Genomic DNA, 26,598 nt, shown 5'->3' with positions numbered 1-26,598 from the left:
AATCTTCATGGGAAGATTATCTCCCCATGATAGAATTTGCTTATAACAGTGCAAAGCATTCAAGTATAGGTTAAAGTCCTTTTATGCTTATGTACGGGTTTCAACCTAAGTCACCAGTTCAAGGGAATAAACAATAATGTTGCAAGGACATTCTTGCAAGACATGCAAGAAATGTTGCAGTTTGCCAAGGAGTCTATTAGAAGTGCCCAAGATCAGGATAGATTTTATGCTAATAGGCATCGTTCAGAGAGCACTCTGACGGAACGATGGTATAATTACGTATTCCCAAGGAATCCAAGAGCCTCAGTACTGGTTTGGTTTCCAAATTATCCCCCAAATACAGTGGTCCGTTCAAGATTATTAAAAGAATTAGACCAGTTGCATATAAACTAGAATTTCCTCCTGATGTTAAAGTACATCCAGTTTTTCATATAAGTAGACTGAAAGAGTTACTAGGTGCGGATGATCAGCTTGTTTCTCCTCAAGAAATAATATAAGATACTGATTTGACTTTTATTCCACACAAGCCTAAGAGTATTCTTGAATTTCGTGAAAGACAGATCAAGAATAGAACTATCACGGAATACAAGATCAAGTGGAAGGATCGTGTTGAGAAGGATGCAACATGGGAGACGTTACCTAACCTCCAGCGGACATTCCCAGGTTTTCTTGCGAACTCAGGAGTAAGTTCTTAGAGGAGGGGAAGTATGTCATGTGCATAGATTGACATCTGACATGTACTGGGGTACACAAGACTAGCTCAGATAGCCTGGGGAGGCTTAGGGCTAGGCAAGCTTGATTCTCGGGTTAAGTGGCAAGGGTATAAATCAGATTTAGGTCTTCGCTATTTTTGGCGCATTGGGCTCGAGCCTATAAAGGGGGCCCAGAGATTCAGTCTTCAGAGAGCAGAGGGGAGCAAGTCTAGTTCATTGTTCCCTAGTGCTAGGTCTAATCCTCGATCAAGTCACAGACGCACACTTGCATCCTAGCATAGCCCAAGGCCCAGCAGCAAATCCAAGGCCTTCAGGCGCCACCTGGTGGTATGGGACACCAGGCTAGTCAGGATCTGGTTGGGAATTCGTGCCAATAGCTCAGCTCATGGCTCGGAGGGGACATCTCACGATTCGGGATCTTATCCCGTAGATGTCATGGTTGGGTGGTGAGCAGCCTGCTCAGATTCCTCATGTTTCATGTGTTCTTGTGTTTGCTTGCAGGTCAGAGGTTTCAGGAGTGCTGGGGTCGTTTCATATAGATTGGCAGCGGCTATCATCTATGTCAACTACAAACCCTTCAGCAAACCTTCCTTCAAAAGTCTCTCGCCTTTTAACTTGCACACCCTTTCATGACATCTAGCTATTTTGTCAAGAGGTCTCTCTTTTACTGTCCCTTTTGTTACTTGATAAGTTTATCTTATGTATTACTTTTCTGAACTTGCTTGCATAATGTTTTAGATCCAAATGTTGGAAACAATAAGAATAAGCAAGGAACATTTTATACCTTTTCGCATCCCGCGAAGTAGCTGACGCCGATCTTTTCTATAATGTTCTGCCGGAAGAACTATCAGTTTAGCTGCTCCAGACCCTACTGCGAACAAAGGACGGATAGGGCCTAGTCCTCTAATGAGTTTATGAATCTGTGAAACAAAATCTTCACGTCAAAACAAATAATAGAAGGACAAAGTACAAAGTACAAACCAATGGAATTTCTCCTTCCTACAGTCTGTATGGCCATATGATTGGCTGTAACCTTATTGAAATGTATGAGTCCTGTATGATCCTCTAACCAAACCCAACACGACTAACCTTCTTAAACGAAATTGTCCAATGCCAATTTGTGAACAAAAATCTAGAAATCTAATAGCTACCTGATTGTGCGAGATGTCTTCAAGCCACTCACCCACCACAATGCCAGATAGAGCCCCCCATCCATGCACTTCTGCAGCATGAACATGCTTCAACTCAAGTTCAATGCCCTGTTTGAATAAAGACAGTCATATTTCAGCATGCAACATCGAACAACAGCAATCTCAAGTTGACAACAAAAAGCTTAGTCTTTTATCCGCTTCATTGAGGATGAAATGAACAATTAATTCGGTTAAAAGGACAAACCTTCCATGAGACCAAATTAAATAGTTCTGCATAGTTCCCCCCCCCAAGTGCCGCAATGTCTATTCGTCGAGGGACATAATCAACTCTTATAGTAAAGGGTTGCAGCTCACAAGTCTATGTGTAAAAATCCCCATGACAATATCTGAGATACAATTTTTTATAGCCTAGCAACCACGCACGTTGAGAAAAACCAGAACTCTCTCATACTGATCAGAAGTTGCATGTCAAATGACAACACAAATGCAAAGATGCAATCTAAAATAGAACTTCCTCCACGATATAGAATAAAAATAAAACATGAGAACCATTGATACGCTTAAAAACCTCACCTGGAAAAAGGGTAACAATGCCTCTTCCCTAGCATCTGCTGCCTTGGTACCAAGTTTGGACTCTTTCAGGCCGGACGCATTCAGATCACAAATTTCCTCATAACCTGAATACAGTTCTGAAGACGCGGATTGCGCAGGGGAAGGGAAAAAATTAACTACAAAATCAAGATGACGCTGATCAAGGTGCAAAAGGATTGGCAGTAAGTGAACTGACAACCTGCATCAAAGAAGGCCTGCTATCAGAAAGGACTTACTATATGAGACGTTTTCAACACCAAAATGATGAAAATCCCACAGAGATTCAAATCCAAAAGCAAAAAAACGCACATTTCTTATATTTTTATTTATTTATGTGTGTTTGCATGGGTATGTGCAACACACACGTTTATTCCTCTCTTTCTTGAGTTTGTGTGTGTCTCTGCACGCGCACATGCCATATGTGTGCATGTGCATGTGTGTAACAGAGGCTCTTTCTTGTAGGGTGAGTCCTAAATGTAGAGCTGCCATGGGCTGCCAACAGTACAGCTTTTCTTGACATGTCCCATATTTCAATACTCCATTGCTAATTGGGAATTTTTTGCAAGTTTTCATACTTGTTTCCAAGCCCAGGGCTTATGGATTCCTAGAAGCCGTGCTAGTGCTTGTTAGGTATGCGGCTTACACTCCCTCTGTTTGCAGACGAATTTTAGATTTCCATTTCACATTTGGAAGTTCTATTCGTTTCTTCATGACTTCATCTTGGTTGTGCTATTGCTGTTAGTAGTCTCTTAAGTTGGCAGTTATTCTACTTTTGGCCTGCCCTGTGAGGGTAGGCTTTGGTATAGGGTTCCCCTTTTGGGAAAGGCAATTTCCATGCAAAATAAAAATGCCTTTTTGCTATTAGTCGGTTTTATCTCTTCATATCCAATCTCTGCCGAACTTCAAGCTGCTTTAATGTTCACATTTTTGTCAATATTTTTTGTGGTTTAGACGCATTTTCCGTCCTTGAAGCCAAGAATCCTGCCCTGATTTCTGCATTTCTCATTTGTTTTGGTTCTTGCAGCCAAGAATTCCGCCCTGATTTCTCCAATTTTTCATTTGTGCATTCATGCCTCACAGCCACCACAACCCTCCCCTTCCTCTTGTTCCAGCTACAACTACAATCTCTATGAAGGAGTGTCACCAAGTTGTAAATACTCCAAAGTCAAAGTTCCAGTTGACCATTTATTTGATCATAATTAAAGAGTTATTCATTTATTAGCACTGCCCTGCAGGCAGCGCTCTCCTTACACTTTTCTTAAAAGATGTCCCTCCAGTTATTTTAGGCCACCTCTTACACTTCCTATTCCAAGTGACATTTCTCAGTAGTCACACAGAGGCACATGGGCAGCGTGCCCTAGGACAGGCAGGATTTCAGAGACAACATTCCACCCTAGACCACATCTTCACACTGAGGGCTACCATTGAGGAGGCAAGGTCGAAGCGTCAGAAAGTCTATGCCTACTTCGTAGACTTTCGGAAGGCTTTCGATACTGTCCCACGATCCCGCATGATCAAGAGACTCCAAGAAATGCAGATCCCAAAGGTTCTGATTTGGGGGGTGATGAGCCTATATGAGTCTGTCAGAGGATAGAGTTCGCACCCCAGGAGGCCTATCAGGCTGGGTGGAGAGCACGATTGGGGTGAAACAGGAATGCCCCCTCTCACTGACTCTCTTCGGCCTCTACATTGATGAGATCACATCCTTCATAGACCGCCTAAGAGGCGAGGGGTCACCACTGGCTGATTTGTTTGTACCGATACTACTATATGCGGATGACACAGTCCTCTTGTCGTCCTCAGCAGAGGGTTTACAGAGACATTTGGAGGCCCTCGAGGAGTTTTGCACAGAGAGAGATCTGACAGTTAACCTTGGGAAGACCAAGGTTATGATCTTCAACACCTCATACCTTGTGCTCCATCGACATAACTTCACTTACCAAGGTCAACCAGTAGATATTGTGCAGTCCTACACATACTTGGGTGCAGTTTTCACTGGGTCAGCTTTCACGATGATCCATGCAGCCCGAGCACGCCTCACACGAGGATATGGTGCTCTGGCCCGGCTAGAGCGACAGTGTTTCCAGGCGCACTTTTAGGACCCACCGACAAAGTGCTGGCTTTTCGACACCCTAGTGAGACCAACTGCCATGTATGCAGCACCGTTCTAAGGGTGTGATATTTCAGCGGCAGAGAGGAAGAGATTTGAGCAGCTACTAATAACCATGGGATCCAAGATGATTCATAGTAAGCCCTCACTCCCCCATCAGATAGTACAGGCAAAGTTTGCTATGACCCCTCTTCAGATCAATGCCACCTTTCAAACAGTGACCTTCCTCCATAGAGTCTGGGATCTACCTTGTGAGAGGCTACCGAGACCGGCATTGGAATCCTCTATCCGACTGGCAGAGAGTGGGTTTGATACAGCATGGTATGCACGCGTCTCTACTTGGTTCGCCAGTCATGGCATTCAGATGGACAAGCTCCCTCCTTTTCAGTATAGCATGGATGCAACCCCCGAGCTGATTCCGCGAGATGAGATTAACCGCATCATACGGTTAGACCTCCTCCAGCTTCACATACTTCGGAGTGGGGGGGGGACCAGGATTTCCCCACCAAGACCCAACTCTACTATGACCACTTCTTGAGAGTATTAGAGGATAGCCTCATCATCAGACCCCAGTATCTTGAGGACAGAGGAGTCTCACATGCACTGAGGATTGCCATTGGACAAATGCGAGTCTCCTCCCATCAACTGAGGATTGAGGCAAGAGAGCTGCAGGCATACCCAGAGAGCAGCGGACTTGTATGCTATGCACGATGGGTCATGTCAAGACCGAGGAGCATTTTCTTTGTAATGTCCTGCCTACTACGAGATCTGAGGGCGCTACCATTGCCTTTTTCAAGAGGGACACGGGTTTGGCCCACTCTCACAACTGATCCACTTCCATGATCAGGTTTGTATTGGGCTCTACCTGATGGAGATGCGGAGACACAAAGAGACACTACTGCGACGGATCAGAGAGCAGCAGGATGTGACCACCACGTCACAGGACACTGAGGTTGACCAAGCACAGAGGTAGGTCACCGACTTCTATGCATTTGAGTCATCTCCAAGGCACTCGGGAGTAGAGGAGGAGGAGCTAGCTGACATGAGAGATAGATGGGTCAGTAGAGGGAGTCGACACGACACCACTACTGGACGAGGGTCATGGGGGTCTCACATGCGACAAGAGACCAGAGCACACATAATTGAGGTTCGACATATCTCATATTAGACACTAACTTCTAACTACAGACAAATCACGGGAGAAGCACCACTCTTGTTCCACCCAGCCAACCTTGCTGAAACGTGGGAGCCAACAGAGAATTCGAATTCCAAAAGCATACGTGAACAATTCATTCTCTCTCTCACTAGCTTCAACAAGCCCCATCTCCCTAGATGGATCTAGATGCCACATGTCATCATCATAGGGCCTTCCTAATGCAACATTTCACCCCTCTCTTGGGATGCTTTAATATCCTTTGCCCCTAGGCACATTCCTTGCATTAGGCCCTTAGCCTTAGATCCACCTAGTCTGGTGCTATCAACCCTCACCTAGGACCTTGACATTAATTCCCTCCCGATCATTTACATGAAGCGCAAACAAATAATTACAAACATAGATCCTTTAAGGCAAATGTCGACTGATTCTTCCGAGGTCATGCTACCTCGGCTAGAGCATAACATTCCTTCCCTCTTCAGACATCAGCGTCCTCGATGATAAAATCTGGGAACACTCTCCGCAACTGGTATACGGATTCCCAGGTCGCTTCGGATAGAGGCTGACCATGCCATGCAACCAACACCGTGGGTATCTTCCGATTTCGTATTTGCATTGTTCCTCGGTCCAGGATTCTTGTTGGTTTGCGCCTTGCATTATCCTCTATCTCCTGAAACAAAACCACACCTTCGATTAGTGAGTCACCTGTATGTGAAAATTTCTTTAAGCGCGAAACATGAAAAACCGGGTGCACCTTACACCCCTGTGGCAATTCTAATTTATAGGCTACCTTGCCTATTCTCTTTAGAATTAACCACGGCCCACAGTATCGAGGTGATAACTTAGCACACTCTCCTGAAGTCAACGACTTCGAGTGCGAATGAACTCTGAGAAAAACTTTTTCTCTTTCCTTAAATACTCTTATAGACCGGTTTTCATCCGCATACACCTTGGCTCTATCCATAGCCTGGCGGATATTAGCTCTCGCAAGTGCTAGCATCTCCCGCATCTAAACCACAAAGTTCGTGGCACTAGGCACTTTCTGAGGTACTCCAACTATAGTTAGATTTGCTGGTCTATAACCATAGTTCAGCTCAAACGGACTGAACCCTGTAGAGGAATGTTTTCTATCATTGTAGGCAAACTCTAACAATGGCAACCACTTGTCCCATGTATGTTGCCTCAATGACACATATGCCCTCAGCATATCCTCTAAAGTCTAGTTGACTCTTTCCGTCTGACCATCCGTCTCAGGATGATCCCCACTACTCATTCCCAACTCAGTCCTTAGTGTCTCAAATACCGCGGTCCAAAAATGACCGGTAAATCTAACATCTCTGTCTGACACTATGGATCTAGGCAATCCATGCAGACGAAATATATGTTTGATAAACAAATCTGCCACTTGCGGGGCACTAACAGACTCTCTAGTCGGAATGAAGTGAGTCATCTTGGTTAGACGATCAACCACCACAAGGATAGAATCATACCCTCCTTGTGTTGTAGGCAGCCTTACAATAAAGTCCATGGAAATGCTCTCCCACTTACTTAGTGGTATTTCCAAGGGCTGTAAAAGTCCGGGTGGCTTCACCCGCTCGGCCTTACTTACCTGACACGAGAAACACCGTGTCACATATTCATAAATATGCTTTTTCATCTTTGGCCAAAAGAAATCTCACTTCACGAGATCATAGGTCTTCTCGACTCCTGGATGTCCCGCACATGGTCTATCATGGCACTGTCGAATGACTCTCTACCTGAGATCATTCTGACTAGGTACTACAACCTTGCCATTTCTGTTCAGCATACCATCCTTTATGGTATATCTTGCATATGTTTGGCCTTTTCTGGATGCCAAGTCATCCTTTTCGTTTTCCCCGGGTTTTAACACATGAGCTTTAGGCCTAAGCTCTGGACAAACTCGTCCACCTTTTGAGTTTCTCTGATCTCGATCATTAGAGCACTCTCTAATACCGTGAAACTCATATTGTGCATAATGCGAGACAATGCATCAGCAACCTTATTATCTTTTCCTCTTCGGTACCGAATCGTTAAATTAAACTCCTGCAAGAGCTCTGTCCACCTAGCTTGACGGCCCCTCAAGTCAGGCTGTTTACAAAAATGTTTCAGAGTATCATGATCCACATCCACATAAAACTCTGAACCATACAAATAATGCCTCCATGTTTTCAAAGCATGGATAACAGCATACAACTCCAATTCATGAGTTGGCCAATTCCTTTGAGAGGGAGAAAGCTTCTTGCTCTCAAAGGCTACTGGCCTTTCCTCTTGAAGGAGGACTGCTCCTACCGCAATGCCACTTGCGTCGGTTTCCAAGAACAACAGTTTCTGGGGATTAACTATTTTTAACACCGGTCCTGTGACCACAACTTGTTTTATGGTGTTAAAACTTTCTTGTTGATTCTGTCCCCATATAAAAGGTACTTTATCTGAGGTCAGATCAGGCAATGGCGATACTATTTCGGAATATCCTTTGATATGCCTTCTATAAAATTGGACAAACCCCAAGAATGATTGCAACGTGGTCAGACTCTGAGGAATTGGCCAAGGCAGTATCGCAGCCACTTTCTTCGATCCATTTCTACCCCCTTTGGAGTAATTATGAATCCTAAATATTCAAGCCTGACCATATACAGTATAGTTTTCTTTTTATTTACATAAAGACTGGCTTTCCTCAAAGTACTGAACACTATTCTCAAGTGTTCACGATGCTCGGTAATACTTTTACTGCACACTCGAATATCGTCAATAAAATGTACTACAAACTTTCCGATATACGGCCGTAGTAAATCGTTCATAAGCATGACGAATGTCGCTGGAGCATTGGTAGTCCAAATGGCATTACCAAAAACTCATAATGACCAAACCTGCTTCTGAAAGCGGTTTTATGCACATCCTCGGCTCTAATCCGGATCTGATGGTAGCCACACTTAAGATCTATCTTGCTAAAAATCACGGCTCCATGTAATGAGTCTAGCAAATCATCAATCCGAGCCATCGGATACCTGTGCTTAACAGTGATATTATTCAATGCTCTGTAATCTATACAAAGGCAAAACGTATCATCCTTTTTCTTTTTTAATATCACTGGCGAAGCAAAAGATGAGAAACTTGGTTGAATCTGCCCCAACTTGAGGTATTCTTCCAGTTGTCTACGCACCTCCGCCTCTTCAGTAAAACTCATTCTATAGGGAGGTCTATTTACAGGTTCTGCCCCCGGAATCAGTTCAATCTTATGCTGAACATTCCGCTCTGGAGGTAACCCATAAGGTAGTTCATCCCTAAAACATTCAAAGAACTCCTCTGTTATAAGATTAGCCAGCTTCGCCATCTCACCACTTTGCGTAACATCAGTGCTAGCCGAAGAATCATCAACCGGCTCTACCGATGCTGTGCAAAGGAATAAAAACTCTTCTTGAGCTTTTCGGATTTTCATCATGGAAACCAACGGTCCCTGACGTATATCTTTCTCACCTCACAAGACATAAAGCACATTATTTATCTTGAATTGATATACGTGCTTTTTACAATCAATGGCTGGATTCTTCCTAGAATGCCACGCCATACTCAGGGCTATATTTGCATGAGTAAGCTTGGTTATTTCAAAATCAAGCTTCTCAGCATAGTCCTGAATACGAAGCTCCAACTAGGTAACCCTTTGGTCCCATACTTCAATTGAACTTCCATCTGCCATCCTGACTGTATACGCATAGTCAAATGGGTTAGTCTTTGACTTCAGCCTCTTCACGAGCTTGGAGTTAATCACATTGTGAGTTGACGCCGAGTCAAACAACACAATGACATCATGATTGGCCACTTGCCCTTTCATTTTAATTAACTCCGTATCATTAAAGGCTGTATACCGCGTTGCTGCGGGCTTAGATAGCATGTTATCAGGTGCACTCGTTACAAGCTTAGCAACAGACACACATAACAAACAAGGTACTAACCTCTGAGAAGATCCCGCTAGCTGAATCTGCATCTCTTCCGCTCTGGGACTTCCCTCCATTCCACGTCGCAGCCATCCGACGATCTTTATTCCGTGGACAATCCTTCCACTGATGAGGTTGAAGGCATCCAAAACACAAGCCTTCTCTCCTCGCTTTTTCTCTTTATTCTGGGTTTAAGGGAGACTTAGACCAAGCCCGGGCTGCCATTGGGGTTACTTTCCTCTTCACTCCAATGGTGGTACTTGGTTTAGGAGTTTCAGCTGGTTTCGCTTGCTTGGCTTGACCACTCGGTTGAGAACCACTCCCTTTACTAATCCAGCACCACTCTATCTCCTAGCCTTTATTTAGCTCTGATACCAATTATTAGACACTAACTTCTAACTACAGACAAATCACGGGAGAAGCACCACTCTTGTTCCACCCAGCCAACCTTGCTGAAACGTGAGAGCCAACAGAGAATTCGAATTCCAAAAGCATACGTGAACAGTTCATTCTCTCTCTCACTAGCTTCAACAAGCCCCATCTCCCTAGATGGATCTAGATGCCACATGTCATCATCATAGGGCCTTCCTAATGCAACATCTCACCCCTCTCTTGGGATGCTTTAATATCCTTTGCCCCTAGGCACATTCCTTGCATTAGGCCCTTAGCCTTAGATCCACCTAGTCTGGTGCTATCAACCCTCACCTAGGACCTTGACATTAATTCCCTCCCGATCATTTACATGAAGCGCAAACAAATAATTACAAACATAGATCCTTTAAGGCAAACGTCGACTGATTCTTCCGAGGTCATGCTACCTCGGCTAGAGCGTAACATCTCAGCTCTTCTCAAAGGCGATCGACAGAGACGTGGCATTACACTTGACATAGCCCATCGGATCCAGAGATCGAGAAGACCACGCCCCCCACCACAGCGCCAGACAGCTCGACAGATGCAGATATGTGAGCTCTTTGTGTCACACCAGAGAGCTATCACGGAGCCTGGATACATGGAGCCAGATCATGTTCCTGGAGCATTAGCCCTGAGCGCCTGACATGCCCCACTCATGTTACACACTATTTGGCTTTTCTGGCCTGACTTGATATAATGTACTACATTAGTATTTCAGTTTATGTGTTTTCTAGTACTCAGCGAGTCCTTCACTCCAGCCCACTGTGGCTTGTATGAGTTTACTTTGTTTTCGCACTTTTGTCCCATAGGCCCGCGGACATCAATACATCTTTATTTCTTTCTTTCTCTCTCTCTTTCTCTCTCTATTTTTCTCTCTCTCTCCGTCCCTCTTTCCTCCCCCCTTCCCAAATCAACTCTCTCTCTCTCTCTCTCTCTTCCCAAATCAGCTCGTCCCTCTAAGGGCATTGCTCACGAGTACTTGTACTCAATTGTTTAATTACGTTCAAAGAGTTATCTTTTATGGTCAAAGTATTGACTACATTCAAAGATACTTAACTGTAGAAAAGTGGGTAGGGCAGATTTAGAGAAAGGGGGATAGACTAGCAAAAGGGGAGAGAGGTAGGAGAGAGAGAGAATGAGGTAGGAAAGAGGGGGATAGAATGAGAGGGAGTAGGGAAGAGAGAGAGTGTGTGAGTGAGCGTAGGCAAGGAGGAGGAAGGGAGAGTAGATGTCACATCAAAAAGTCCGTACAAAGGTGTGGAGGTGGACTTATATAGTCTCCCTCTACTATATCTCCTTTTTGCCCCCCCTCTAGGCCTAAAAATCCCCTAAGCCAAATCAGGCCTAACCCTCACTAACTTGGCCTGATCTTGGCCTTCATTACAACCATCCCCGCTCAATATAATTTTGCCCGCAAAATTGCAAGTGGTGGCTGGAAACAAAGGCTCCTTGCTGCTGCAAAACGGTGAAACATATGCCACCCTGGTCAAAAGGAAAAATAAGATAGTCCTTGTCCCTATAAGTTGTGGAACCACCGGGGTCATGTGAGTGTTGATCCCACCTAGCATACTTGTCATGAAGAAGCTCAAAAGCACATACAGATTGGCTCTCCCCAAGACAGCTATTTTGGGGACCTCTCCGTACCTTGCTGCCCACTTTTCCCCACGTCGGAAGCATTCATTGTTTTGCCATATACCTTGTAAGGCAGCTTTGAGGAGTTGTTGCATTGCATTTTTCAACTGCCCATATGCTAGGAACTGAAAATCATTCTCATTATAGCTGCTGTACTCAGGCTCTAACACTTCCAGCAGTGCTTGTGCTTCCTCAGCATTCCAAGGATTTTCAGTCCTCACCTGTAAGGCCTTCAGCTCTGGGCTGTATCGCTGTAATTTACTTCTAACCATGACACCCATGAGGTCTTTGAAATCTGCCCATGTGTAGGGCTTCCAAGATGAAGCCCTCAACTTTAACCAAGTGTGGGCATGGTGCATGCCATCATGACGAACCTTGCCCTCATCATCCATTGGATATAATCTATTCAGATCGAGGCCAAATCCTCTCATAGGCATTGGGCTGAAGCAAAGCTGAGAGATGAGTGCTCGAGGGACAGGCTCTCCCAAAAACATCAACATGAGGTTGGGATGTGCCAAATGGTAGCAATGAAGATGGGCCTATATCTCCTGTACATAACTCAAGGATATCACCCCTTGGAAGAGTCGCTGGTGGAAGTCTCTAGCTGAAATTTCCCATGGGTGAGATCATAGTGGGCTGCTCACTAATACACTTCCCAAAGATGGAAGGATTGGCTGGTTGTGTAGTATATACTCTACCGCCTGCTTGTGTGGGGATGCGACAGAATCCACATGCATGAGTGTAACTTCGTGCTCTACAGACAAGGATGTAGCACCATCGTGTCGTATAAGATCACCCTTCTCAGAAAGAAGCTGATTGCCTTTGTCCTGTACGATACCCAACTTGTGTTGTGGCAGATTTGCCTCACCCCTAACTGTAGCTCTACCTTGGTCTCCTTCCATCGCACTTCCATGTCCATCATGTGGCAAATCTGCATTATCATGCTGCTGTGCACCCATGTACTGTTGGAAACAGTAGCTGTTTAGACCAATATGGTTGTGCAAGGGTTGCTTGCCATCATACACCTTCTCAAAAGTGTCATAACAGGCATCTTCCTTCTGCTGTCCATTGCCATAACAGCCATCTTCTTTGTGCTGTCCATTGTCTTCATAATTTGGGCTGTCATTTCGAGGTTGTACCATGTCCTTGCAGCTTTTGTCATTCCTACTAGTCATGAACGTGTGCCATCTGGTAGTATCCCAGAAATCTTTATGCTTGGCCTGGTTTCCATTCCTACCATTAAGTTCAGTCCCATTCCTACTAGTCATGAACGTATGCCATCTGGTATTATCCCAGAAATCTGCATGCTTGGCCTGGTTTCCATTCCTACCATTAAGTTCAGTCCCAGATGAATGCATCTCTATTGTGTGCTTCATATACATGTCATTTAAGTTGAGCAGCTCAAGTTTTGATTGCCCTTTGAAAACTTTGTTCTCAAATTTTGAAAGTGCAATATTTATGACAGCTGCCCTTGCATTTACAGCACTCTTGCGAAATGCCTTCATTCCCATTATGGCTGCTAAGTATCGGATGCAAAACTCCCAGGTATACTCATTTAGTGAGCAATAGTGAAGGGCATTATTCATGTGGCCATCTTTCCCACTGTACTGCTCCTGAATGTGTGGTGATGCAGCTTCAGGGATTACACTGTCATGCATACCTTGCTCTTGCTGCACAATCTGCTTCTTAGTAGATTTGCTTTGGCATCCTTTGTTATCATCACAGTGGTCTTCAATATTTTCTTCCTTACTGGAGACCATACAACGCTGGAAACTCACCTCAAAGCTTGCATGCCTAGACATGCCAAGTGCAAGTGCATCCACATCGTTACCTTGCTGGTCAACATCCGCATCTTGATTTCTATCACAGATTTGCTCAACATTGCTTTTCTCATCATCTGTCTTTTCAACCATTCGGCTTGCTTCATTGTCACTGTTATGTAGGCTTCTGCCATCACCATGCATACATGTATTTCCATTGGTATGCTGAACTGCTAGGGCATCGTCTGGAGCAATGTATCGGTCCTGCAAACTGATCCTTGCTGTCCATATTCGTTTCCATCATGTGGGATGCTGCTTTTATTTGAGCAGCTATCCCAACATAACCCTTGTATATTTGCAGCAGTAATAGCCTGGAAACAACCAGATTTTTGTCCTAGATATTGAGGCATCTTCCACGGCTTTGAAGCATGATTTAGCTGCGTACTAGGGAGACGCATAGCATGGCTGGGCTGCATGACAAACATTGGCCTGGCTGCATTCTCCTCAGATGTTGGGTGTCTGCTCTTATAGGCTTGAATAGCCTTTGGCATCACTCTCCTCAGAATCATAGTTCCAACAACTTGCTCTATGGCATTGTATCTCGACATTTAGCATAGGACATCGCTGTCAAATCTAACGGCTGAATATGTAAGGTACAACCATCATCATATATATCCCAACGTTGCAAGTTGCTTCGTGCTTGCAATGCACTAGCCTGAGGCATAGTGTAGTTCAGCTTGCAGACCACCTGAAATCGGATGCATGACAATCTTATCAATACACCCAAAAGGAGAAAATACTTGATACAACACATCCAATGTAATGGGGTACACCAGATTGTAGATGGTAATCAGAAGGATTCCATTGGGTTGTGAATTTTCCCCACATTGAGGCTGCCCTAAGCTTTTTGCATGCTGCATAGAGCCTTGCATAACCTGTCCAAAACTAGAGGCATGTCATACATATGGGTAAAACGCAACGTGTTGTTGCTAGGAATAGAGGGAAAACCGTCCCCATTGTATCGATGTTTCAGTTGGAAAAGCAATAAGGTCTGCAGTTTCAGCATACATGGTTTTCATTAAAGAAAGAGATATTGAAATGCATGCTGAAATAAATGAAGCAGATAAAGAAAACTTTCAGTTTCTTGTAAATTTTACGGATTGTTTTTCAGATGCTTTGCCAGGGGAGTTACCCCTAGAGAGACCTGAAGACCATTGCATAGACTAATTCCTGGTAGTGAGCCACCTAATAGGCCCCCATACAAAGTCAGTGCAACTCAGAGGGAGGAAATCATGGCCCAAGTGCAGGACTTGTTGTCCAAAGGGCTGATTCCGCCCATTTCCTCTCCATTCTGCTCCCCCGTACTTCTACAGAAGAAGGATGGTTGTGCATTGACTATCACACACTAAACAAAATGGCCATCAAGAACAGATCCCCAATTCCGCGCATCGATGATGTACTGGACCATGCTCAATGGAACTTCAGTTTTCAGTAGGATAGATGTGAAGAGCGGTTACCATCAAGTCAGAATACAGCCCACAGGACAGCGTTTTGCACTACATTTGGGCTGTATGAGTATCCGCTGATGCCTTTTGGATTAACAAATGCCCTGTCTACCTTTAACAAAATGATGGATCATATCTTCTGCCCTTACAGACAATTCACAAGTACCTTCTTTGATGACATAATCGTATTTTCTAAGTCCGAAGAAGAGCATAAGGGGCATCTTTTTTCGAAGAGCTGCGAAATCTTCAGCTCTATGCAAACAGCAAGAAAAGTGAATTTTTCTTGGAAGAGATCCACTACTTGAAGCATATAATTTCCAAGGATGGAATACGGACGGATGCGGCAAAGATCCACGCCATCCAATAATGGCCAGAGCTGAAAACTGTGCATGAAGTTCGTAGTTTCCTAGGCCTGTGTTCATATTACAGAAGATTTATCAAGCATTTTGCAGATATTGCTACTCCACTTCATGACTTGACCAAGAAAATGCAGCTTTCAGATGGGGTACTCCACAAAAGAAAGCATTCGCTACACTCAAAGAGAAGCTTACTATAAAGCCAATTCTAATAGTTCCTGATCTGTATCAACCTTTTGATGTAGATTGGGATGCTCGTGGAGAGTGTGTCGGGGCTCATTGCAACAAAATGGTCATGTAGTGGCTTATAAAAGCCGGAGACTACACGATGCCGAGAGATATTTGAGAATCTATGAAAAAGAATTGCTAGCTGTGATTCATGCCCTCCATACAGGGAAACACTATCTTTTGGGTGCAGACTTACTGTAAAGACTAATCACCAAAGTTCGAGATACTTCTTGACTAAGACTAAGCTCTCAAAGAAGCATATGAAATGGGCAAATATGATGCCAACGTATCATTTCCAGATTGTCCATACGCCGGGAGCACAGAATAGAGTGGTTGACGCCTTGTATTGAAGACCCCATGAGGGAGCACTATGCCACTCAAAAGAAGTCCAAACACCATCAAGCCTACAAGCCCAACAAATATTTGTAGTTGTCTCTTGTAGTGTTTGTCAAAGAAAGCCCTCTGTCGTGCTCTTGTCTCCCATTTAGGCTTTGCAAGCAATGTCTAGCCTTACATAAAGATGTGCTTTCTTCAAAAGACAAAGGCCCAAAATAACTGAGCTCAATCAAAGATTGACAAGTGTTTTTGGCCTGAGCAACAGTAAGTCTCAATGTCTTCATGTATTCTTTACCATAATCCCGAATAACTGATTGCATTCGAGCAATAAAGGCATCCCAGGCATAATCCATATCAATAGTGTTTTGATGTGAGAGAGGCTGACAGGCATCATAAATATTGCAGCAAATGCAGGAGGGGCAGCTGAAAGATGGGTATTTACTGAAGGATGACTGCTTATGCATCACCCAAGATATAAGTCAAAAGATTTTGGAAGAATGCTATGCACCTCCATATGCTAGGCATAAAGGAATTGCAGCTACCACTCGGGCTTTAGAGATGTATTTTTATTGGCCAACTATGCGAAAAGATATACATCGGTTTGTTACAGAATGCCTCATTTGTCGAAAGGTCAAATATGACAGGCGGAAGGCACCCGGCCTACTTATGCCTCTTTCCATGCCTCAGGCACCATGGGTAAGTATAGCAATGGATTTTATCTTTGATTTGCCACGATCAAAGATAGGCAATGATGGGACTTGGACTATCATTGACCAGGTTCAGCAAGCAGGCCCCTTATATTCCAGTACGCAAAACCATAAAGGCTGATCACATGGCCAAAGTTTTTATGGCCCAGATCTTTAAGCACCATGGTATGCCGAACCAAAATGACAAGCTCAACCAAACAAAAGCTAAGGGGATGTCACCAAGGTGCAAATATTCCAAAGTCAAAGTTTTAGTTGACCATTTATTTGAACAAAATTAAAGAGTTCTTCATTTTTTAATTATGTTCAAAGAGTTATCTTCTATTGGTCAAAGTATTGACTACGATCAAAGATACTTAACTCCGATTAAGTAAGCCTAACTACAATTAGGGAGACTTGGCTCAAGCCAAGAGGGTTAACTACAGTTTACCAGAACATTACAAAGCTGACTTCGGCCAAAGGGTGTTGACTTCAGTCAACGAGACTTGGCGTACGCCAAGAGGGTTAACTCCGGTTAACCAAGATGTGCCAACTTCGGTTGAAGAGACTGCCACGTGGTGTGCAAAGAGGTGGTGGGAGCGCCACGTATCGTGCAAAGGAAGAGACTCTTAGTTATGATAAAGAGGGTTGACCTTCATCGACTAGAGAAATTGTTCTATGTTATGTGCACATGTTTTGCTTGGTGGGGATGCCCATAGTGACTAAAATTAGCCCACATTATATTATTTGCATGCAAAGAACTAACCATTATTAGGTGCCAAGATTGTGCGCTTTAGTTACTTGTTCCGGATACCAAGAGGCGTTAAAGACCCAAGCGATCAGTGGTGGGCCTCAATGGCAGACTATGCACCTCTATTTGTGTCTTACTAGCCTTAAAGGTCTTTCATCAAGCAAAGTTGATTGGTGCAAGAGGAGTTTTGATTGGCTTGAAAGTTGAAATCTTAGGATTGGTATCCTAGCATGCTATTGAAAGCAAAGCCACTTTTCTCGACACTGCTGACATGTATGGCCCTTTTACCAACGAGGTTCTTGTCGGCAAGGTGTGCATCGCACCTCATCCACTCTAATTCATACATGCCTTTACCTGATGTGAGAGCAGTGAAGAATTTCTTTGGTAACAACGTTTTCCTTTTAGCAAGACATCAAACATTTCCCCCACGAGAAGATCCAGCTCACCAATAAGTTTGGAAACGTCTTCCATAACGGCATTTCTTGTGTGAAAAGGTCACAGGAGTATGTGAGCAAGGCCTGCGAGGCTAGCCAATAGAGGCTGCATGTCGATTATATGTCTTTATTATCGGCACCGTGTTGACACGCGTTCACATACGAGACAAACTTCACATATTGGTTCGACAGTTCCCTTCTATATACTACGCACAACAAACTTCTAACACAAAATATGACAATCCCATAAATTCGACTTCCTTTTCAAGATTTAGCCTCTCCTTAGGCAGGCCCAATGAATATAATTCATCTTGTTGTATTGTATGTATAGATAGGCAAAGAGAGAGAGAGAGAGAGAGAGAGAGAGAGAGACATACACATACATATACACACCTTGAATACCTTAAGGAGAGCTCTCCTGCCTAAAGCCAGCTCTCCTACCATCATCGCTTCAGCCCCTCAGGCCACCCCCCTTTAGTAGCTTCCACTACTCTTCCCTGCATTGCTCTTCCCTATCTGTGTGCATCGGCTCTCTGTTGCATGAGTTGCAACCCCTGAAGCTCCAAGGCTCTAGCCCCTCCTCAGGATTCCCACCCTCCTTTTGGATTTTGTACTCTATTGACACCAATTGTGATGCAGCCCCTCGGAGAGCAACGGCCAAGCAAGAGGCGATACCTTCTCGAACCGGTGACAAGCCCTAGTCTGCACTTTTTTCTCCCGTCCTCATTTGCCTTTGCACCCTTTCCCGGCACCCTTTCACCCCTCATAGCCCTCGTCTAGATACGTTGGCCCTCCAGGGCTGCCCTCGGGCTCCAATTCACCCGTAGCTTTCCCTCTATTATCCCTTAATTTCCCCTCTTCTCCCCATTTTTGAATAGGCCACCTCGTTGTCCTTCCCCTTTCCTTCATCCACCACCTTTCTTTTGAGGCATCTTACACAAGCACATGTACATCAATAGTGTGGTGTGGCATTAGCCCTCGGGAGGGGAAGAGGTCAGTTCAGGAAATTAGTAAAGACGTGGTCATGGTTTAGTTAGGTGCAAGTGGCCTAAGGGGGGGCTAGCAGTGCTGAAATACCCTAAGCCACGTCTAACCCAGGTGAGGTATGAGCTCTAAGCCAGAGTCTCAAGAATATAAAAAACCAATCTCAAAATTTCGGCCATGAAATATTGAACAATTTCTGAGACTAATTAAAGGAAACAGTTCTGACTGAACTAAGAGCAGAACTCAAACAGAACTAGAAGACAAAGGAAGGGAAAGGAAACCGAATCTTTCCCTGCTAGAATATATGGGTGATATTCCTCTCTAGCTCTCTGAAGGATCCTCTCAATTTGTCTCTGTGCAGTCAACAATGTAGAGGGGTCATACGCATATGCGAGAGAGAGAGAGAGAGAGTATATGTATATATTTCGAAAAACCAAAAAAACATGTACACACATGCACATATATCTATCTATCTATCTCACCTATCAGTCTATCTATCTATCTATACTTATTTACTGATTATTTATTTAAATACACAAATATATATAATGTGTAAACACGTTTATTTATTTACTTTTGCTATCTGGCAAACTACTGTGCATGCGAGTGGGCGTGCATGTGTCCGCATGCGTGCATGCATGGGTGTGTACATGCACGTGCATGCGTGTGCATGTGCGTGTGGATAGATTTAGATGGATATATATAATGTACACTTATTTATATATAGTACATACATAAATTTATTTATTCCTTTATTCATAAAAGAAGTCCGGCAAAATACACAAAAAGTAGCACTTGTAGAACAATATGATAATGAATAATCTCACCTATATTCTTCCAAAGGGACCAAAGGATCAGGCCGCACAGATTCAAGTTCCAATTTCAAGGCTTTTGCAGAAGATTCTCGTGGACGAGATTTTGATCTATGGTAACCGAGCACCTTCATCCAATTCATTCCAGTATGTCGGGGCATATTAGACCATATACCCCAAAAAAAAACATAAAAGGTCAAAGCAAGCTCACAAGTGAAGTACCTTTCTCCAAGGTGCATCCTTGCTGCAATCGTAAACTCGCACGTCCCGAATGCTTACAGCCAACCTTGATGCATAAAGCTCGGATTCGGGAAACGTGTCATATTGAAGTTCCACACCATTGAGCATTACTTCCAAACACACTCCCAACTGTCTTCCAGCTCGCCCTTGTTGTGGATGAGAAAGACCCCTAGCATCTCGTGCTCTAGAAACTGGCCAGTCAGAGCCCCCATACAACCTCCACCGGAGATTTAAATCTTGAAGGACCACCCGTCCCAGAGACACTGGATATTTAGTTGCCAGAGCTAATCTCTTATTAGAGTAATGGGACAGACTTCCCCTTTGTTTTTTGCACCCTAGCCTGCTCTTTACCTCTGGAACATGATTTTCCACAACACTGAATGTTTGACCCTCATACCAGCCTCCACTGCCTTCAACAATGTTTGACATGTTAATTTCATCAGCTGAACCTTGAACATGCTGTAGAAACTCACCGCTATCATTGAGGCTAGAGCTTCGAGAAGAATGTGGAGATGCATTTTTTGTGAAATAATAATCCTCTATGAAGGATGGCAGGCCATCATTCTGTGAAAGTGGGGTCCAAAAATCTTTGGTTTGTCCATCTGGAGATCCATGATTGCTGTAAAGAATTTCCTCTGCTGCATCATCACTGCTCAAGTCAGATCTTCCAAGCATCTCATATCTACCAAGCAGCTCCCCTCTTCTTGTCTCCAACTCGGCGTTGTCACATGAGAATGAAGAGGTATTTACATTAATATTGAGATTTGAAGAGCTATCTCTGACAAAAGTAAAGGCATCTTCTAGCATGCCTTCAATATCAATTCTCCTTTCCCCATGTACAAGATCAGAGAGCAACATAGTGTCAGTGTCTGAATCCTCTTGCATATCAGTGACGATCTCCCCAGCAGAGGAAGCTTCAATATCCTGGACAATTTTCCTGGCGTGCACTGGAATGGTGGAATGCTCAATATCAGGCGCAAATAGTTGTTGGAACTGGGCGACAAGTCTACCCAGTGCAGCAGTTGTATCATGGCAAGTGTCTAGTCGTAACTGATTATTTGCACATTCAACCTCCCATTGCAGACCTTCCTCACCATTGATTCGGACAACAGCTTCCATTACTGCTTCACCTGCCACTTTGACATATCCTGCCTGATGCAGAGCATCTGGAGTGTAATCCGGAATCGCATGCCTTCCCAACGTCGTATCCACCAACAAGAGTGCTACATCTCTGAGCCAAATCCCATATTCTTTACTTGGCGTGCTTGAAATTGCATTACTTGAAACTCGTACAGCAGCTGCAGCTAAGATGCAAGCTACAGGGGCAAATGACTCCACGGAATCCCCTTCTGCATCAGCCATACCCCTTGCTCTAATATTCCCTGCAAGTACAGCCTCCTCACCAGGTTCATAGCACAAAGCTACATCATGCAAATCAAGTGAAAAAAAAGTGCAGTTGTCACAAGGAGCATTTGCTGTATTATTTATACCAACTTCCAGCCTAACTAGGCTAATTTCAGCTGTGGGGCCGCAACCCTTCTCAAAAATAGCTTGTCCCTTATCCACAGGTTGACCAAAAAATGTTATCAACGTTGGCAACCAATCCAGACGGCCTCCATGAGCAATAAATGTACCACCTCGTATTGTAGCAGTTATTAGCATGTCTTCTAGATGATGCCCATCAGGCCACACAATGACTGTTAACTCTATGCCGGCAGAGCTTGTAGCCAACGCATTCCCCCCTCCTCCATCACCACGCCCGAGAGCATCATTTCTGCAAGTAAGAAGTGGCAATTCTCTAAGATTTCCATCATCTAGTAAACCCCCGATATGACCATTTTCATGCCGTAACCACAGATAGCTTGCACCTTTGATCATCCCCAGGTTTAAAACATAAAGAATTTGAAAATTTCTGACCGCAATCCTCAAGCATCCCCAAGGATTGTTCCCCTTCCTCTCCCCTTTAAGACTGTCTTGTGCCTTTTTTCCTGGATGAAAAACAATCTCTACCTCGGCAACATCAATCACTACTGATGCTTGAGCATTGTCTTCTGAGAGACTTGAATTGGACCTCTCATAACCCAAAGTATGTTTTGTACTCTGAGGGCCTGGCTGACCATGTTGATGTGAAAACATATCCACGAATGAGCTAATAAGGGCTAGCACGATTGCATGTTCTGAGCTGAAAAGCTCAAGTCTTACGCAAGGAACAGTAGCACGAAGACAGAAAGATGAAGATGATACGATATCTTCTCGTATACGACAGTTGTTCTCATCCACTACTTCCGTAGCAGTTGCCGCAGCAAACTCGGAGTTCATTTTCCCATTATCACTGCCCCCCATTCCTCCTCTTTGTTTCTCCATGACTCCACTCCATGCCTGTTCAGCAAGCCATATTCCTGTTGATTTGCCTCTCAGTCTTACCTCCAAGGAAACTGGTCTATGATTAAATTCTGATACACTAAGAACTTTCCAGGAAATGAAAGATAGAGCCACAAATGGACACCTTTGCTTTGTTGGGTTGTCAGCATTTATGCGGGGGGAAACCAGGTAAAGTGAACCATCTTCAAAGGCAAGTGTAATCGAATCACCAGAAGGAGGGTTTCCGTTGTGCGAGGTATTATACAGTTTTGCAGCAAGCAATGGCCTCTGTAGTTTTGTTGCTGATGTACTAAGATCCAGACATAATAGACTATCCTTCCATAAGCTTGACCCTGGGGCATGGGGCAAGCAAGCCAAGACACGTAAACACGGAATAAAAAAATCAACATGTAAAATATTTTTACTGGATACACAAGCTCCACTAGAGAAGCCTATGGAACTATCACAATCTAATTTGTTTTTCTCAAAGCATGCTCCTGTCTTAGAATCACCACTTGAAACCAAAAAAATGTCCACTAATGTTTGTACTTTGCGAACTATAGAGGCATCAAACCACACAATCAAAGGTTGAAGATGGATTTCAACGTTTGTGTGGCCCTGATTCTTAGTATCTTTGCTGTCAACACTGGAAGCAATAAAATCCTGCTTTACAATCATCCGCCCGCCTGGAAGCTGGCCTAAAGCTGACAACCTCAGAAAACATTTTTTCCAATAATCCCTTGAAGCACCATTTCTTGCAGCCTTTGAGCTGTCAAAGGGGAAATCCTCTGTCTGCTGTGACTGAATGTCTCTCTGACATTCCTGCCTTTGGCATGCTTCATCAGCATTAAAAGATACAGAGAATCTGGGTAATGCATTCTCTACAAGAGCCTGGAGGGATTGAGTGGCTGAGCTAATTTTTTCTCTAATCTTGTCAGTGCCCGGCATATGAGAAAACCCAACATCGTGCATCAGTCCAACTTGAGATTCAGACATTTCAACCTGATTTACCACCAGTTGCCACACTGAGTGCCTCTGAGATACCTGCAGGTAATGTGATAATAAAAACAAGACACCTTTTATAGTCAATCAGAACTAATTCATTTGGATATGTAGCAGCTGAAAAGACCTAAGCTAATAGTACACCAGAACAAAAAGTAAAAGTGGAGAGAAAGAAGCTTTGCCTGTACAGAGACATCGATGTCAGAAAAGCAAGCCTCCAGGTAGCCATCCCGCATAACATTTACGTTTGTAATCGGTGTCTCTTCAACAAACAATATGACAGATATCCCCTGTATCCTGACCTTAAAATCGTATTCTACCTGCTTAGCTGAATCTGTCAAATGACAACATCAAATCTAGTTATAGCAAAAAAAAACCAAACTATTCTCGTATCTCCATTCCTCAGCTCACTGTCTATGGCAAGCAAAGATACATACTTTTTAAATCAAGGTTATTGCGGGAACAAGAGGCCAAAAACACTGCCAACAGGGAACACACTTACCTTGAGATATTAGAACTGAGCCGGAGGCAAGGCTGGATGCTGCCGTGATGGCACTAAAGGCAGAACAAGTCCAGGTCCATAGCCCGCTGCCACTTAAACTTGCCTGGCTGCTTCTTGTGCCATCAAAACACTCGAAAAATTCATCCGTGCTGCAAAAGACAAAGGACTGTCAAGCAAGAACGAAAGCTGCTGCGCTAAAAGGTAGCAGAAGCTTCACTGTAAATAGAGCAATGGACACATTCTTCGTCTTCATGATGATCAGTTTTAGATTGGAATGCATTGCAAGACGTAAAAAGATATAGGCATATACAACATTGGAGATTATGCAGACACAGATGCCTACCTTGCAGCAAAGTCTGCCTCTGACATAGGTACTTCCTCTTTTTCATCATTGCCTCCACCATTCCAATGCACCCAGTCAGATATCAACCTTGTGACAGGAAGAAGAGGGGAGCTGGAGGGTTTACTCTGAGAACCAAGAGCACCCAGTTCAGAAGGTAAGCAAGCAGCTGATCCTGGCCATTCCTTCTTATCATCTGCTGCGTTGACAACAAGCAGACCATTATTGTTCAAAACATTGATTTGGTTTGTGCCACCATTTGCCGCATTATAAGGGCTACAATCCCCAAAAGAACTAGCCACATTTAGCAGTCGTTGAATTTGATATCCGCTGACCCGCAATTTTACAAGTGAGATACTTATATCAGCGTTCAACTTTGGGATATTTAAGCAGCCACTTTTCCAAGGTATGCTCAGCTTTACACAGCCTGACAATCCCTCGTCACCCAGCAAAATTGAAACGGGTTCCCCAAAAGCCTTGCCACCTGATGTCTTTTCACTTGAGGCATTGCGATCATTGCATTTACTGCCACCACTGAGCACGTCAAGGACCTCCAAAGTCATATCCCTGAATGTGACAGCCTTTGTAAGAACGACTGATTCTGTAGCAAGGCTATCATCCCTACTGTACTTGTCTTCATGGCCTGAGAAGGAATCAACACCGTACTCTGCATAGCCAACTCGAATGACTAGCATGCTATGAGAAATTTCGCCTGTACCTTTACCCATGACTGCCCCTTTGCTAGAACCTGGCAGCTCCTCAAAGGCAACAATGGCACGCCTAATTTTGACATGCATACCCAGAAGTAAGCTTTCAACCAAATTAGCAACCACCCTGACTCCCTCCTGAACGGGCAAGTACGTGCAACCCCCGCTGCTCGCCAAGCCATTGAACTCAGACTCAAATCCAGTATGATGTCCTTCCGCACCATCAAATAGAGCTGTATTAGGTCTTGATGAAAGATTCTCAGCTGCTTTCCGAGGAGCAAGTACCAATTCAACTTCGTCCACCTCAATCTCTATTGCTGGCAGCACATTCCACTGCAATTTCAGAGTCACTCTCCCCAGCGAACCTTCTTTTAATACCACCGGTAAATCACCTAGCTGCAAACGTACATTCAATGAGAATTAAGGGCTCCAGCACACAGACTAAACTCCTAGGGAAAAGGGCAATAAGCTCTGCGCGAAGAGCAGGCACAACTTCCAGGAAATAGCGTGAACAGTAGGGTTAGGGCTTGCCGATCGCACGCGAGACAAACACGCAAAATTCTCTGGAAAAGTAAACGAGCAGTATTTGGCGAATCGACATGGATTGAAACACTCATGTTGCGGTCTTCACAGATAGATGAAGAACGGCAAGAGCGGTGCCAAGGTGTGAAACGTCCGCACAGGAAAAAAAACTGCGTGGGCGGGTTTTGGCTATAGCCAATCACAAGACTTGTTAAAGTGATATGGTAATGTGCATGAGACCGCAATAATGAAGCAGTGGAAGGAAAGGAGTCTACAGCCAAACCTGTTCATTGACATGATCGATGTCGAGGGCAACATCGTTGAGTTGGACGAAGCCGGAGCCAAGCTGGATCTCAAGCTGCTCCAAATCAAGGTCACCACGGATGTAGCGGCCGAGGCGTTTTTTGAGGAGGAATTTGCAAAGGCGTCTGGTAGCCCACTGCGTAAACATCCCGGCGTGGTCAAGGCCGAAAAAGGGGGAGGAGGAGACGGGGGAGCATAATTGCAGAGGAAGAGCTCAGCAGGAGGTCGGGGAGGAGCAAAGAAAAGCAGCAGGACTATCGATCAATCGATCGGCAAACCACAATTTTGGAGTAGCATCAACAACAAGCGCAAGATCGAGCAAGAAGCCGACCATGATGATGATGATGATGATCAATGATGATTGTGACCAGCATCCACAACATACAGAAACCTTGATGATGATGATTATGATGATGATGATGAGCGGCGAATCGATCGGGAAGCCAACCTTTGGAGTAGAATCAAAAACTAGATTCGCGGCGCACACAGTCTTTCCATCGTGGAGCAAGTAACTAGTAACTCGAAATTGAAGCTGAATCCTTCTACTTTATCAATTGTTTCAGGAAAAAAGAGAATGAGTAAAATAGTGGACATGAGACGCGACACAAGGTTCGTTAGGACCCGATCCTCCGTGCAAATGTCACAGGTGGTGATTTATTATTGATTTTGTGATGTCCATGTTTTGGAAGCTGAAGTTTTTACAATATTGTCACATGGACTACAACCATATGAATAAAGGTGTAGTCATCCTTCAATCTTACATCCATCTTGGATTTCCTTGCTCCCTCGCATCAATAACATGCATTAAACAAGAGGAAGAATTCAAATTAAAAACATGAAATTTTGAATGGACCAGTAATTGAAAATATTTATATTATAATATATAATATATAATTATTATAACCATACATAGTGTGGGCGGGGAGGCGGCGCCCTTTCTTCCCCAAAGAGTCTGATGGAACGGGCCCTTCCATGGATGCCAAATATAAACGCCGATAATATTAGCACCGAGGATAAGTCTCACGAATGGATAAGAAACTAGCATATTACCTGAATAT

General features: G+C 44.1%; 1 protein-coding gene across 1 annotated transcript in view; it reads right to left on the bottom strand.

Annotated features, from left to right (window-relative positions):
• Positions 1 to 25,912, bottom strand: part of LOC147891044 (autophagy-related protein 2-like) — a 39,065-nt gene extending 13,153 nt beyond the window's left edge. The window contains exons 1-10 of the mRNA XM_087390095.1: positions 25,521 to 25,912; positions 24,012 to 25,111; positions 23,669 to 23,817; positions 23,349 to 23,500; positions 19,786 to 23,208; positions 19,579 to 19,691; positions 2,438 to 2,654; positions 2,109 to 2,222; positions 1,865 to 1,972; positions 1,498 to 1,633 (exon numbers count right to left, since the gene is read on the bottom strand). Of these exons, the coding sequence (XP_087246221.1) occupies positions 1,498 to 1,633; positions 1,865 to 1,972; positions 2,109 to 2,222; positions 2,438 to 2,654; positions 19,579 to 19,691; positions 19,786 to 23,208; positions 23,349 to 23,500; positions 23,669 to 23,817; positions 24,012 to 25,111; positions 25,521 to 25,688 (5,680 nt within the window). The 5' untranslated portion in view covers positions 25,689 to 25,912. The remainder of the gene's footprint in view (positions 1 to 1,497; positions 1,634 to 1,864; positions 1,973 to 2,108; positions 2,223 to 2,437; positions 2,655 to 19,578; positions 19,692 to 19,785; positions 23,209 to 23,348; positions 23,501 to 23,668; positions 23,818 to 24,011; positions 25,112 to 25,520) is intronic.
• Positions 25,913 to 26,598: the final 686 nt, after the last annotated feature.

The sequence above is a fragment of the Dipteris shenzhenensis genome, chromosome 18 (genome assembly GCF_047967505.1).
Source record: "Dipteris shenzhenensis isolate YYH24624 ecotype China chromosome 18, Dip_SZ_1.0, whole genome shotgun sequence".
Classification (NCBI taxonomy): Eukaryota; Viridiplantae; Streptophyta; class Polypodiopsida; order Gleicheniales; family Dipteridaceae; genus Dipteris; species Dipteris shenzhenensis.
The sequence above is the reverse complement of the archived record's forward strand: the minus strand, read 5'-3'. Positions and strand labels throughout refer to the sequence as shown.